This window comes from Ranitomeya variabilis, chromosome 3 (assembly GCF_051348905.1).
Source record: "Ranitomeya variabilis isolate aRanVar5 chromosome 3, aRanVar5.hap1, whole genome shotgun sequence".
Classification (NCBI taxonomy): domain Eukaryota; kingdom Metazoa; phylum Chordata; class Amphibia; order Anura; family Dendrobatidae; genus Ranitomeya; species Ranitomeya variabilis.
The window spans coordinates 322567305-322582381 of record NC_135234.1 but is presented as its reverse complement, the minus strand read 5'-3'; the positions used below and the strand labels follow the sequence as shown (position 1 = coordinate 322582381).

The window sequence follows — 15077 nt, the reverse complement described above, 5'->3', positions numbered from 1 at the left end:
CATTCCATACCTATCAACTGACGGCACACAGTCAAACGGATGTCACATACATATACACGGTTCACGGTCAGATCGGGTGACTGATTTATGAAATCTCATTCCCCCAAATTGTTACTAATTGCTATCCAATAGAAAATCTGCAGGTTTATGATGAACTTTATATTCACCCAGTATTGTCAAGCAGTGGCCATTTAGCCAACAACGGTTTTCATTTCTCTATAAGGGTAAGTTCACACGGGGCATTTTTGGTGCTTTTTTTTTCTGCAGCAAAACCTGATCTTCTTGGCAGGAAAGAAGCTGCGTTAAAAACGCAGGTTTAGGTGCGTTTTTGGTGCTTTTTTTTTTTCTCTTTGTCCATGCTAATGTCTTTGGATTTTCAGCAGCAAATAATGATACCTGCATTTGTGTTGCGTTTTTTTTTCAACATCCATTCAAGTCAGAGGGTGAAAAAACGCAGCAAAAACGCTGAAAGTGACATGCTCTATGTACAAAAAACGCAGCAAAGCGCAAAATACTGATCACACAAAAAACCAATGTGTGTGCATGAGATTTCTGAAATCTCATAGGCTTTGCTGGTATTGTAAAAAGCAGCTGAAAATTAGCATTAAAAAAAAACGCAGCAAAAACGCAGTGTGAACTTACCCTAAAACTTTAAGAAATTATTTGTACCTTAGTTGTAGAGCGGCATGGACCACATATACAAAAATTGTATATTGTTCTATTGGGGTAAAGCAAAAAATTACAAAGCTGATTAGAATGTTAAGCTAAGAAACTCATGTTCAAATAAGAAATTGGTTGCTTTGAGGACAAGACAGTATTTTTCTTTCTTTTTATTGGGGGATGGAGTTAATACATTTTTAGAACTGTTCCTTATAATATACTTTTTTTTCTGTAGATTTTAAATGGATTTTCCAATTTATGTTTTTCACCTTTCTCTTTTTGAAAATAATAAACTAAGGAAGATTGCTTTTCTTTACATGCTCCAGAGCTGCCTCTTCATGGCAATGTTGCCAATATAATTGGCACAAGACTGCTGAGCCCAATTATTGACTGCAGTGGTCTAGGTCTTGTGTTCTGAGGTCGCTGCTTGTCCACAAAGACTGGGAGCAGCATCCGAGAATGGGGTAAGGCCACTTTCACACTAGCGTCGGGAACAACCCGTCGCTGTGCGTCGGGCTGACGTTCCCGACGCTAGCGTGGTCTCCGCCGCACAACGGGGGCAGCAGATGCATTTTTCCCACGCATCCGCTGCCCCATTGTGAGGTGCGGGGAGGTGGGGGCGGAGTTCCGGCCGCGCATGCGCGGTCGGAAAAAGCGGACCGTCAGGAGCAAAAAACGTTACATGTAACGTTTTTTTTCCCCGACGGTCCGCTACCACACGCCCAAGCGTCGCAAAACGGACGCAACGTTTGGCAATGCGTCGCAAATGCGTCGCTAATGTTAGTCTATGACGAAAAAACGTATCCAGCAAGAACTTTTGCTGGATGCGTATTTTCGGCAAAACGACGCATTTGCGACGTATTGCAGTTAACGCTAGTGTGAAAGTAGTCTAACATATCTTGATACAAGAAGCCCATTGGGATTTAAAACTTGATGGAAAAACCCTTCAATTTCCAGTAATATAAATAAGAATCAATCCATGAAAGATTGGGCCTCCTTTATCAAAAGTGACTGTACTCCCCACAAGCACTAATCTATGTGAAGCTAATTTCCTGAACATCACTGAAGTTTCAGCGTTCTTGATTTTTATGTGATCTTAGATAAACAAAGCCCAGTATTTTCTCTTGACAGCCATTATAAAGCATCGACATTGTAAAACACATGAGCTTTACCAGCCTTCTTTATATGCTATTCTTATGCATTTACAAAGACATGCAAAATTCATGAAGAAGCCTTTGCATGTGCTTATTTTATGTTATGTTTGTTTTGTAATTTTTTTTTTTGTTTTATTTAACAGTTGTGCAAAATTGATCATAATTACTTTGCACTATTAAAAATATGTAGATACTAATACACTTCAGTAAGAAAGAGAAGAAATTATTCCATACTAGGTTAATTCAGGCATTTAAAGTAAAGTACAAAAAAAATCCTTTTTGTTTGTTTTATTTAAACAAATGTGGATGGGGCATGATTTTGTGACATTACTATTCAATAAATGAGTTTCTCCTCCTTCATCGCTCTTTTTCACACTGCCCAAATGGTGGTTAATAAAGGCCTATGTAATCAGACCGGTCCATCTGCCTCCTTTGAAAAGGTAGTTTGTTAACTCCAAAGTGATACTGAACTATTTAGATGTTCACATAAGGGACTTGGCCTCTATAGAATTCTTCCTGTTTCCGTAGATGTTAGAAATATCATTTTATATAAAAACAGCATGGTTGGTTATGTAAATGGGGGGACTTTGGTGCACCCGTGGCGTTGCCGAGGACTTGGAGCAGCTATTTTGAGAACAGGAAGGCTGCGTTAGAGAAAAACCTGTAATTCTTATATATTAATAAGCACCACAAAAATGCTCCCATTTTTGTCTGCACCAGTTTTAATTTATGACGTACATGATGATTTTTTCAATATTTTAGTAGTTTTATACTTGAAACTTTGTGATTTTAATTCCCTTTGTTTTTTAGAACTCGGCTCTGGCTATGAACAACAATTTAAATTCAAATACAATGACATTTTTTGGTCATTAGTTTTACTGAAATTGCACCAATATTGAGTGGAAGAAGGAAAATTTCAAAAATAAAATACCTATGACTATGGCTTTCATTTGTCACTTTCCCCACTGTAGAAATAACGAGTTTTAATTTTCATTGTTTTTTTTCCTATTTATTTTTGTTCACATTCACAGAAAAGAGCAAAGAAACTAGAGGGTGAAAACATATATATCAGACATAGCAATTTAATGTTGGAGGTTGGTATTAAATGATGCAGTTTACACTTTTTTTGTTTTTTTTTTTTGTTTTGTGCCAACTTTGTCTGTGTGTTCATTTATTTTTTGCATGCTTTACATTTTTTGTTGTTGCATGATTCCAAAGCAGAATCTTCAGTTTGAGTAATTTCATCTAGAAAATATTTGAATGCTCCTGAACGTCATTTTTTTTACTTGACTCAATTTGCATCCAAAATAAAGCTACAGCTTTATTTCTTCAGCTCCTATGCACATCCACGGCAACAAACAAGCAACTTCTGCAGTCATATTTTCTTCAACATGTCTCCAACGCTGTACAAACCTACAGGTGTATGAAAAATTTTTTGCCTCCTTCCTGATTTCCTATTTTGCTTGTTTGTCACGCTTAAATGTTTCAGATCACCAAATAACATATTTAAATATTAGACATAGGTAACACAAGAAAACACAAAACACAGTTTTTTTCTAATGAAGGTCTATGTTATTAAGGGGAAAAATCCAAACCTACAGGACCCTGTGTGATGATTTTTCCCTAAACCTAATAACTGGTTGGGCCACCCTTAGCGGTAACAACTGCAATCAATCATTTGCGATACCTAGCAATGAGTCTTTTTACAATGCTCTGGAGGAATTTTGGCCCACTGTTCTTTGCAGAATTGATATAATTCAGTCACGTTGGAGGGTTTCCTAGCATGAACCACCTTTTTAAGGTCATTCCACAGCAGCTCAATAAGACTAAAGTCAGGACTTTGACTAGGCTGCTCCAGAATCTTAATTTTCTTTACCTTAAGCCATTCAGAGGTGGACTTGCTGTTGTCCTGCTATATAACCCAAGTGTGCTTCAGCTTGAAGTCACAAACAGATGACCTCAGATTTTTTTTTGTAGATGGCAGAATTCATGGTTCCATTTACCACAGCAAGTCTTCCAGATCCTGAAACAGCAAAACAGTCCCAGACCATCACTCTACCACCACATTTTACTGTTGGTATGATGTTCCTTTTCTAAAATGCTGTTACATCTACGCAAGATGTAATGGGACATACACCTTCCAAAAAGTTCAACTTTTGTCTTGTCAGTCCACCGAGTATTCTCCCAAAAGTCTTGGGGATCATCAAGATGTTTTCTGGCAAAACTAAGATGAGCCTTTATGTTCTTATTGCTCAGCTGAGGTTTTCATCTTGGAACTCTGCCATGCAGGCAATTTTTGCCCAGTCTCTTTTTTTATGATGGAGTCATCATGAACACTGACCTTAACTGAGACAAGTGAGACTTGCATTTCTTTAGATGTTGTTGTGGGGTCTTTTGTGACCTCTTGGGTGAGTCATCAGTGTGCTCTTGGGGTAATTTTAGTCAGCTGGCCACTCCTGGGAAGGTTCACTACTGTTCCATGTTTTGGCCATTTTTGGATGATGGCTCTCGATATGGTTCGCTAGAGTCCCAAAGCTTTAGAAATGGCTTTATAACCTTTTTCCAGACTGATAGATCTCAATTACTTTTTCTCCTTTGTTCCAGAATTTCTCTGGTTCTTTGAATTGCAGCATAATGTATACGTTTTGAGGTTCTTTTGGTCTACTTAACTTTGTCAGGCAGGTCCTATTTAAGTGATTTTCTTGATTGAGAACAGGTGTGGCAGTAATGAGGCCTCAGTGTGACTAGGGAATTTGAACTCTGTAATTTTGGATTTCTTTTTTCCTTAAAATTAAGTGTGACAAGCGTGCAAAAGAATAGGAAATCAGGAAAGGGGCAAACACTTTTGCACAGAACTGTATATATTCTGTAGGGGTTACATGGAAGAGTATGACGCAGAATATATAATATATATATATATATATATATATATATATATTATTATTATTTTTATTTTTTTTCATAAATCAATAGTGCACATTAAAACTGCGAAAGCTTATAATATATCTTATTAGACAAATCCACTTCTTTCTACTCCTGGACTGATCATTCTCAAAATTCTCATTTCACATGTAAAGTCTGTCTTCAGTAGACAAACATTTTCCCACTTCTAAGATGGGAGATGACAGTTGGTGCTCATACAGGTTTATGAAAAAACTGTTGTTTCAGGAGAACTTGCAGAAAAATGTGTGTATGCCTTGAGCTCCTCCTTCTTCCCGTCCATAGAATTTTACAAGCAACAACTAGCATTTCCTCCTGTCTTAGTAATGGGAAAAATCTGTTTTCACAAAATACAGATTTTACCCATGAACTAGGAGTGAAAGATAAATCCAGGAGGAGGAATAGGCAGATTTCTCTGATAAGATAAATTACAAAGTTTATTATTTTTGTATGTTCTGCTTATTTAAAGGGAACCTGTCAGCAGGATTGTGCACAGTGACCTACAGACAGTGTCAGGTCGGCACGGTTAAACTGATTAAAATGATACCTTGGTTGTTGTTTAATCTTTATTTACAGTTTTCAGTCAATGATATGAGTCAATGATATGCTTGTCCTCTGGGGTGGCCTGTGGGGGGGGGGGGGGGTCTGGGAGTCTTCATGTGGTGCTCTGCTTAGCTATTCATAATGAAGACTGCTGACAGGCCAGTGATCCCTCAGTGACTTGCCCCCTAGTTTGCATAATGAATATTATATGTACATACTAAAAAAAAAAAAAAAAAATCCTTCTGCAGGCAGGCGCCAGCCTTGGCACCTGTGCTGCTGCATAATCGCATACGTAATGTGCATATAGATATTATGGTTGAGGTTATCCTGATATTAAAAAATGAAAATCCACTTGAAAATGGCACCCGATCACCGATGGCTGCTACTGCGAATGCAGCGGCGGTGCAATCTTGGAGGAGGATTTTTTTTTTTCTCTAGCAAGATTGCGCTGCCAATACCTGCGCAATATCTGCTATCGCATCACTTCTATATACACTGATGGCTGCTACTGCGCAGACGCGGTGGGCACCATTTTCAAATGGAGTTTCTCTTTTTTTGTGTGTGAATATCAGGATAATCTCAACCATATTAATTATAAACACTGTACCCATGCGATTATGCTGAAAACTGCTGCTCTCAAACGATCTCCATCAAACCTCACTGAGCTCGAGCTGTTTGCCAAGGAAGAATGGGCAAGAATTTCAGTCTCTCGATGTACAAACCTGATAGAGACATACCCCAAGCGACTTGCATCTGTAATTGCAGCAAATAGTGGTGCAACAAAGTATTAAGTTAAAGGGGCCGAATAATATTGCACGCCCCACTTTTCAGTTTTTGAATTTCCACAAAAATTTAAAGTAACCAATAAATTTCGTTCAACTTCACAATTGTGTTCCACTTGTTGATTCTTCATCAAAAATTTACATTTGGTATCTTTATGTTTGAAGCATGATATGTGGGAAAGGTTGAAAAGTTCCAGGGAGCCAAATACTTTTGCAAGGCACGGTTTCTTTTTTTTTTTTTTTTTTTTTTTATTATAATGTTTTGGCGCTTTTACAAAATAAAAAACTATTTTATAGAAAAAATAATTAGTTATTTTTGCATCACTTTATTCTGAGCTATAACTTTATTTTTCTGCTGATGGAGCTGTATGGCGGCTTGTATTTTGTGAGACGATGTTTTCAGCTGTACCATTTTTATTTACTTTTTGCTTGCGTTTTATTGCACTTTTTTCGGCGGTATTATAAAGCATTGTTGTTTGCCTGGTTTTTTATTTATAATTTTTACAGTGTTCACTGAAGGGGTTAACTAGTGGGACAGTTTTATAGCGTGGGTCGTTATGGACGCAGCAATACCAAATGTGTACTCTTATTTATTTATTTTTTTTTTTTTGCATAAATAAATGTATTAATTGGAAAAATAGTTGTTTTTTTTTCCTTTAATTGGGGATTTATAAAAAAAAAATTTTTTACACTTTTTAATTTATTTTTTATTTTTATTTTTTACATTGCCCCATCCTGGGACATCACTGTATAGTGTCAAATCGTAAATCTGAGTATTACATTAGCATCTGACAGGCTCACAAGCCAACTTCTCTGCAGGACCCAGAAGGACCCACGGCCATCTTGCAGCCGGGGGTCTTCCATGGAGACATCAGGAAAAGGCGATCACATCGCGCAGGGAATCATATGCTCCTTGATGTCACTGTCACTACTGACAACGGCATCAGAGGGGCTAAATTCCCACTATCGGTGCTAGCAGCCGATTGCAGCAGCGCTCAATGTGATCCCTCGCGATCGTGCTGTCGTACATATACTGTTTGCTGGAAAGCGGCTCCCGCAGAGCAGTATATGTATGGCGCATGTCGGGAAGGGGTTAACTCAAAACTGAAAATAAAGATTTAACAACAACCACAAGACAGATTTAATCAACCAATCAAAGTTGCTATATTTTTAGTTCGTGATGAGTTGAGACTAGAAAGGCTGTGGTTGCTAAGGTTGGAACTTTTAAGCCACCATAATATATAATCCATTCTTCTTTCTGTGAGCAGATGACTGAGTAAGGAAAGGAGAATGTATGTGTATATGTGTAATATATATGTACACTGCTCAAAAAATAAGGGGAACACTAAAATTCCACATCCTAGATATCACTGAATGAAATATTCCAGTTGTAAATCTTTATTCATTACATAGTGGAATGTGTTGAGAACAATAAAGCCTAAAAATGATCAACGTAAATCACAATATCTCACGAAGGTCTGGAGTTGGAATGATGCTCAAAATCAAAGTGGAAAATGAAGTTACAGGCTGATCCAACTTCAGTGGAAATGCCTCAAGACAAGGAAATGATGCTCAGTAGTGTGTGTGGCCTCCACGTGCCTGTATGATCTCCCTACATCACCTGGGCATGTTCCTGATGAGGCTGCGGATGCTCTCCTGAGGGTTCTCCTTCCAGACCTGGACTAAAGCATCCGCCTACTCCTGGACAGTCTGTGGTGCAACGTGACGACGGTGGATGGTGCAAGACATGATGTCCCAGATGTGTTCAATCAGATTCAGGTCTGGGGAATGGGCGGGCCAGTCCATAGCTTCAATGCCTTCATCTTGCAGGAACTGCTGACACACTCCAGCCACATGAGTTCTGGCATTGTCCTGCATTAGGAGGAACCCAGGGCCAACCGCACCAGCATATAGTCGCACAAGGGATCTGAGGATTTCATCTCTGTACCTAATGGCAGTCGGGCTACATCTGGCGAGCACATGGAGGGCTGTGCAGCCCTCCAAAGAAATGCCACCCCACACCATTACTGACCTACTGCCAAACCGGTGATGGTGAAGGATGTTGCAGGCAGCTGATCACTCTCCACGGCGTCTCCAGACTCTCACGTCTGTCACATGTGCTCAGTGTGAACCTGCTTTCATCTATGAAAAGCACAGGGCGCCAGTGGCGAATTTGCCAATCCTGGTGTTCTGTGGACGTCGGGCACTCAGACCATCCTCCTGGATTCGTATTCTAACCGTTTGTGCAGACACATGCACATTTGTGGCCTGCTGGAGGTCATTTTGCAGGGCTCTGGCAGTGCTCCTCCTGTTCCTCCTTACACAAAGGCTGAGGTAGTGGTCCTGCTGCTGGATGTTGCCCTCCTACAGCCCCCTTGACGTCTCCTGGTGTATTGGCCTGTCTCCTGTTAGATCCTTCAGCCTCTGGACACTACGCTGACAGACACAGCAAACCTTCTTGCCACAACTCACATTGATGTGTGCACTACCTGTGCCACTTGTTTGGGTTTTAGAGTCCGTCTCATGCTACCACGAGTGTGAACGCACAACCATCATTTAAAAGTGACCAAAACATCAGCCAGAAAGCATTGGTACTGAGATGTGGTCTGTGGTCCCCCCTGCAGAACCACTCCTTTACTGAGTGTGTCTTGATAATTGCCAATAATTTCCATCTGTTGTCTATTCCATTTGCACAACAGCATGTGAAATTGTCAGTGTTGCTTCCTAAGTGGACAGTTTGATTTCACAGAAGTTTGATTTACTTGGAGTTATATTCTGTTGTTTAGGTGTTCCCTTTATTTTTTTGGAGCAGTGTATATTGTATTACCAACACACACAGTGGATGAAATAAGTATTGAACAAGTCACACATTTTCTAAGTAAACCTATGTCTATGTATGATATTGGTATAAATTTCTCACTGGATGTCTGTATCAACACATCCAATCGACACGGGCAAAGAAATCAAGTCATAGATGTTTGTAAATTAAATTATGTGTCATAATGAGGAATGACACTGTGAAAAAGTATTGAACGCATGAAGACAGAGAGGTGCAAAAAGCCATGAAAATTCATGACTTCAGCTGAAATTTATTAGTAATTAGAAATCCTTTTACTTAGCGAAAAATATCAGCTGGTTCAACTGATGGCCATAAAGTGGTGTCTCATTACCAAGAATCATTGCATGGTGGGTAAAACCAGTGAACCATCTCAAGTCCTTAGCAATCTTATTGTTGCAAAACATACTGATTGCATGAATTACAAAAGAATTCCCAGCTACTGAAGGGTCCAGTGAGTACGGTTAGGACCATAATCCAAATGTGTGAAAAAACATAATTTCACCGTCGTTTTGACGCTTCAGAGGAAAAAAAAAATTCCAACCAGCTGCGTTTGATGCTGGTCGCCGCATCGTCAAAACATACATGCGCACGACCTGCGTACCTAATGTGAAAGATAGGTACGCAGGCTGCATGCGGAAGTGGGCGAAGCTGAGCGGCGGCCGTGGGTGGGGCTTCAGGGAGGAAGTCCGCAGCCCTCCGCAGCTCATCAAAATGCTAGTGTGAAACTAGCCTTTAGACTCCATGGCAGAACAAAAAGCATGTTCAAGTGCATTTAAAGTGTGCTCCACAAAATTTAGACAAACCTGTGAAATTCTAGGAGAATATAGTCTGCATCAGATGAGAAGAAAATTCAACTTTCAGGATGCCATAATACACACCATTCAAACCAAACAGGAAAAAGAGTGGTAGTTTTCGGGCATCACTTTGTGGCAGCGCCTGGAAATTACCGCTCTATTTCCTGTTTGGTTTGAATAAGTTTCTTCCCATCGGTGTGTGGGACAGCGGTCGGAGCAGCTGCCCTAATTCTTATGAGTACAGATTTGTGCCAGGTCACAACTCAGTCATGTGAGCATTTACGATATTGTGCTTGCTGTGTCTTATATTGAGGGTAATACACTTGGAGCGCCTTTTCTCTTTTTCTTTTATAATGCACGCCATGTTCGGACATCAAAAAGGCACTGCAATCAACCTAACCACCATACCAACAGTGAAGATTGAAGGTGGGAACATTATGGTATGGGGCCATTTTTAGCATACGGCACGGACAAACTTCATGCCGTTGAAGGAAGGATGGGTGGAAAAATGTACCGAGACATTATTGATAAAAATCTGCCTTCTACTAAGATATTGAAGATGAAACAAGGGTGGATATTTCAGCAAGACAATGATCCCAAACACACTGTAAAGGAAACCCTCAATTGGTTTCAGAGAGAAAATAAAGCTAGAATAGCTCAGCCAATCACCTGACCTGAATCCAATAGAAAATTAATGGAAGGAACTAAAGCTCAAAGTTCATAGAAAGAGTTTATGGAACCTTCAGGATTTGAAGAGTGTTTATGTGGTAGAATGGGCTAAAATCACACCTGAGTAATGTGTGGGACTAGTTTCTCCATACAGGAGGTGTCTTGAAATGGTCATCACCAACAAAGGCTTTTGTATAGCGTAGTAAATTAATTTCATTAAGTGGGTTCAATACATTTTCCCTGTGTTTTCTCATTCTTACGCATAACTTATGTAATGGCCATCTATGGTTGGATTTATTTGCCTGTATGGATTAAATGGGTTGTTACCAACATCTGGTGAGAATTGCATGTCAATAGCTTCTTGAAGAAATATATTTACTTAGGAAATTAGTGACATGTTCAATACTTATTTCACTTGCTGTATAAAATGATCCTTTCCTAATATACGCTATACATCTCTGTCACAGATGGGAGACGTGGCTCATTAGAATAATGGCTTTGCAACAGTCCGATGTGTGTTAGATGCGTTTGAAAGTTGTAGACCAGACTTCTGGTGCTCTAGAGCAGGCAAATTTAACTTAATTTACCTAGTAAGGATGGGATGTAGTGCATCATGTCTTCATGTTAGGACCTCTGCTGCATAATTATACATGCCATATAAGTATGCTTTACAATTTGTTTACAGATTGTTTTGTGTTTGAGTTGACTGCTATTTTGTGACCGGTGAAGCTGATTATAACTTTGTGTTTTGCAATTCTGTGCTTATACGTGTTGTAACAAGGCTCATTGTGTGTATGCAAGCTAGTATATCTGTGATGTGAAGTTTTAATGCATGCCAATAAGACACAGCCTGCAACAGGGCTGAAGTCATCCTAAAGGGCTTTTGTCTGCAACCTGTCGCTAAAAAAAAATGGCGTTGTCTTCTTTGACTCAAGACACAGTATTGTGCAATTTAGAACTTTTTTCTACTGTTACAAAGATATAGATTCGGATGTTAGGCCATTTATGCCCTTGGTATGATTGCCCATGCCAACTGTCAAAATCCATCCTTCATGTTTCCTCCATCAACTTACACCCCAACTCCGGAATCAAACATTTACTTTTAATCTATAACTGTCATTACTATTATGTGATCACCGTTTTGTATGTTGCATCATTTGACTGAATACCTACTGGTTAGAGCTGAAAAGCCAATTAGGATAACACTGGTAAATGTTTGCAAAGAGTTAACGACACTTGTGAATTTATTCTTCTCTACTGTTTCATTTGCGGTTAGAACAGCAAAAGTACTTGTCCTAAATGTCATGTGAAATACTGTCAACTAACCCGCATGTAGCAACACGTACCGCTGATAGCGGATACAACTACAAATAAAATCTAGCAATCTCACAAGACTGCAGAAGTACATGCTGGTATCTTTGTATCACACTTTTCATAACATTGGGCACTTGAGATTGCCGATATGCCTAAAGTCTATGATCTTCCCCATTAGGCTACTTTCACATTAGCGTTGTGCACTGCACGTCGCAATGCGAAGTTGCGACGTACCGACGCATAATGTGGAAGCGCCGCACAACGGGGGCAGCGGATGCTGTTTTTCAATGCATCCGCTGCCCCATTGTGAGGTGCGGGGAGGAGGGGGCGGAGTTCCGGCCACGCATGCACGGTCGGAAATGCTGGACACGACGCACCAAAAAACGTTGTGCGACGTATGGCAATGCGTCGCACTACATCGCTAATGCTAGTCTATGGAGAAAAAAACGCATCCTGCAAGCACTTTTGCAGGATGCGTTTTTTCTACAAAACGACGCATAGCGACGTGCAGTGCATGACGCTAGTGTGAAAGTAGCCTTATATGGTGCTAGTAATTATCTGAAGTATCCGCCATGGGATCATCTTCTATTACCACCTTATACTTCAATTTTTTTTTTTATATAGTTGCTCAAGGAAATCACAAATCTCCATAGTGCTTGCTTTAAAGCTATAGCACACAGTATAGCAAAACCGAAAGAGAACACTATAGCTTGTCCACAATGTTCAGTTTCTCAGAATTAGAGACTGACATGTATTTGTAACTGCCAGGCAGAATCACAATGTAGTGCCAAATTATTTGGTGTCACTGACTCTACACTTACAAGGAACCTGTCTGTTCGTATAACGCTATTATCTTACAAATCGGGTGTAATACCTCCATATTGAAGGACGGCTTTAAATTTATTTTTCAATTATTTTGTTTTCCGAAATTAGGTTAATAGTATTATGAAGGTCCCAGGCCGTTATATTGAAAGTGCAGCTCCTGTGAGAAATTAACTTTATTGCTCACTGATGCCCTCTGAGCTGACTGTCAGTCAAAACCCCAGGGCATGCTTACAGCCGACGGTCAATGAATGTTTAGCGATGACTATATCAATGCTGACGTGCCTGCATGACTGAAATCCAGCAACTCTAGAGGGGACTAAAGTAAATTTTCTCTCAGGTGCCACACCTTTATAACACTATTAACCTACAGATTAACCCAATATCTATATGTTATTAGGGTTATCCGACCTGACAGGTTTCCTTTAAAGAGCACCTTTCACCAGTGTGAGCATGTTAAATTGGCCACATCATAGAATAGTCATGGCTAAGCTTAATGAATTTCTTATCCACTGAGGAAATATTTGCTTCTAAAGTTTAGGTTATAGTTTTATGATGAGCTCAACTGTATTTCTTCCCCTGCATGAGGTTGACCATTCATAAGTATAAGGGGTAGAAAAAGAACATGCCCCAGAGAATGTAAGACGTGTCATGACACACAGCCCTGCTCTTTTGAATGATTTCACTGTGTAGAGTAGAGCAGAGCTATGTGAAATTACAAATACCCACTCCAGCTTTCGTGTGTGGGGAGTTGGGAGTAGAGCAGAGATAACAGTGCATTGAGTGGGAGGAATCTGCAGGCGTTGTTTGTAATGACACATGACTCTGTGGTACTCTACACAGGTTGTAAGGGGTGAAAGGCTGTGTCAATGCATATTTCACACAGAGCTTGTATGTAAGCTTCTCTGGAGGTGTGCACTCTTACTTATCTTATGCAAGATGCTCCTGTTTGATTGGTCAATATCATGCAGGAGAAAAAGTACAGATCCCTAGAGAATTATCTCTAGTGATGCCCTCTTGCACTTTACTTGTATCAGAGCTGCAACAGTGATGAGAAACAAAAATTATCATTCATTAATCTCTGCAGTCTCTATTCCAAGATGTGGCCAGTTTAACATGCTACAACTGATGAAAGGTCCTTTAATAGTGTTTAGTATTGGACAACATCTTTTCAATATGACTAGTGGAAACTACTTTATGTCAAACTCCATTGACCTCCATTATATTTATGATCATTCATTATCGATATGACAAGTGAGATTTGTACTTTTTATCCAAGTCCACTGACCTCTATTATATTTGGAGTATGCGATAACATTATGATTAATTTAATCTGATATTTATATCCGGTACATTATATTGCATATCTTTTTCCCTATGAACATCAGACATTCTACTAAAGATGTATATGTATAAAATAAGTCGGCATTGAACTTTTTTAGACATTAAGGCATTTATGGATAATCCATAATCATGGAAAGTGCAGTAAAGTAATGAATTGTATGCAGGCTTATTCTTCAGGTACAGGCAAAAGAAGCAACTTTCCTGAGCAGAGTGAATTTACAGCCTCTGCTTTCTAAGGGCACTGGATATATTTCCCTCTCGCGTTATTAACACTTGCTTTTTATGTTGCTTTCTTACCTATGTGATTTGCAGTGTAACCTGCTTAGCACATTTTGCTGTTTTCTGGCCACAGATCATAATATTTTAATGTCCATGTTCCTTGGTTTCACTGGCCTTCAGCTCTCCCACATTTAACACTTTTCTTTACTTCCATATTTTTGTCTTTTCTGCATCAAAATTTTCATCGTCATTCTGCTGAGTATTCTCCAATCTTTGCATTTTATAATTTTATTGATATTACTGTCCACTATACCATCAAATTTTATTAGGACCTGGAGAAAACTCAAGATGAAATAATTCGTCATCATGCCAGTATTCGTGAGCTGAAGAAAAGTTTTATGGAGTCTGTTCCTGCACCACGTCCCAGCGAATGGGATAAACGCCTTTCTGCCCACTCTCCTTTCCGTACTCTCAATTTCAATGGACAAGTTCAAACGGGCAATGACGGGGTAAGTCTTAGTGCTCAAATGTATAAATTATGGTTGTGAAAATGTTTAAGGTTTAATTTCATAAGTTTGCCAGTGTGAAATGGATTTTTTTTTACATTTATTTCAGTTTACTTTTTAAAAAAAATTAATTTAGGTCTTAATTTGTCTGGTCTTGTTGCTATTAGTCTAGTGTGAGAACATTTTAACAACTTTTCCATGTGGTCTGTGGGCTACCATGTGGTAAATGGTAGCGTCAGGTTGCTAACATTAGTAGTAAAATAATCTGCTCTGTTAGCCCATGTTAACTGAAAACCGGTAAAAATGGAACTTCTAGTTGTAATTATTCAAATAATGCTTTGGCCAAGATGACAAGGATTATGCCAGAGCTCTTGCATTTTAACTTTCATAGTGTTAGGTGAGCCATAGGGTAAATCTAAATATGCGGCCAGGAAAAGGAAGATGGAGGCCAGGACACATCGCATTATACTGTGTCTTTTGGTGAGTATTTC

The 15077-nt window shown here is 39.3% G+C and overlaps 1 protein-coding gene across 18 annotated transcripts in view; it reads left to right on the top strand.

The window, feature by feature from the left end:
* The window catches only part of LOC143815937 (protein 4.1-like), a 405258-nt gene that overhangs the window by 331029 nt on the left and 59152 nt on the right, over nt 1-15077 (top strand). For 13 of the 18 annotated variants that reach the window (XM_077295756.1, XM_077295754.1, XM_077295755.1 and 10 more), the window contains 2 exons: nt 2846-2908; nt 14410-14589. In XM_077295756.1, the coding sequence (XP_077151871.1) occupies nt 2846-2908; nt 14410-14589 (243 nt within the window). The remainder of the gene's footprint in view (nt 1-2845; nt 2909-14409; nt 14590-15077) is intronic. The other 5 variants (XM_077295758.1, XM_077295757.1, XM_077295750.1 and 2 more) reach the window with 1 other exon arrangement.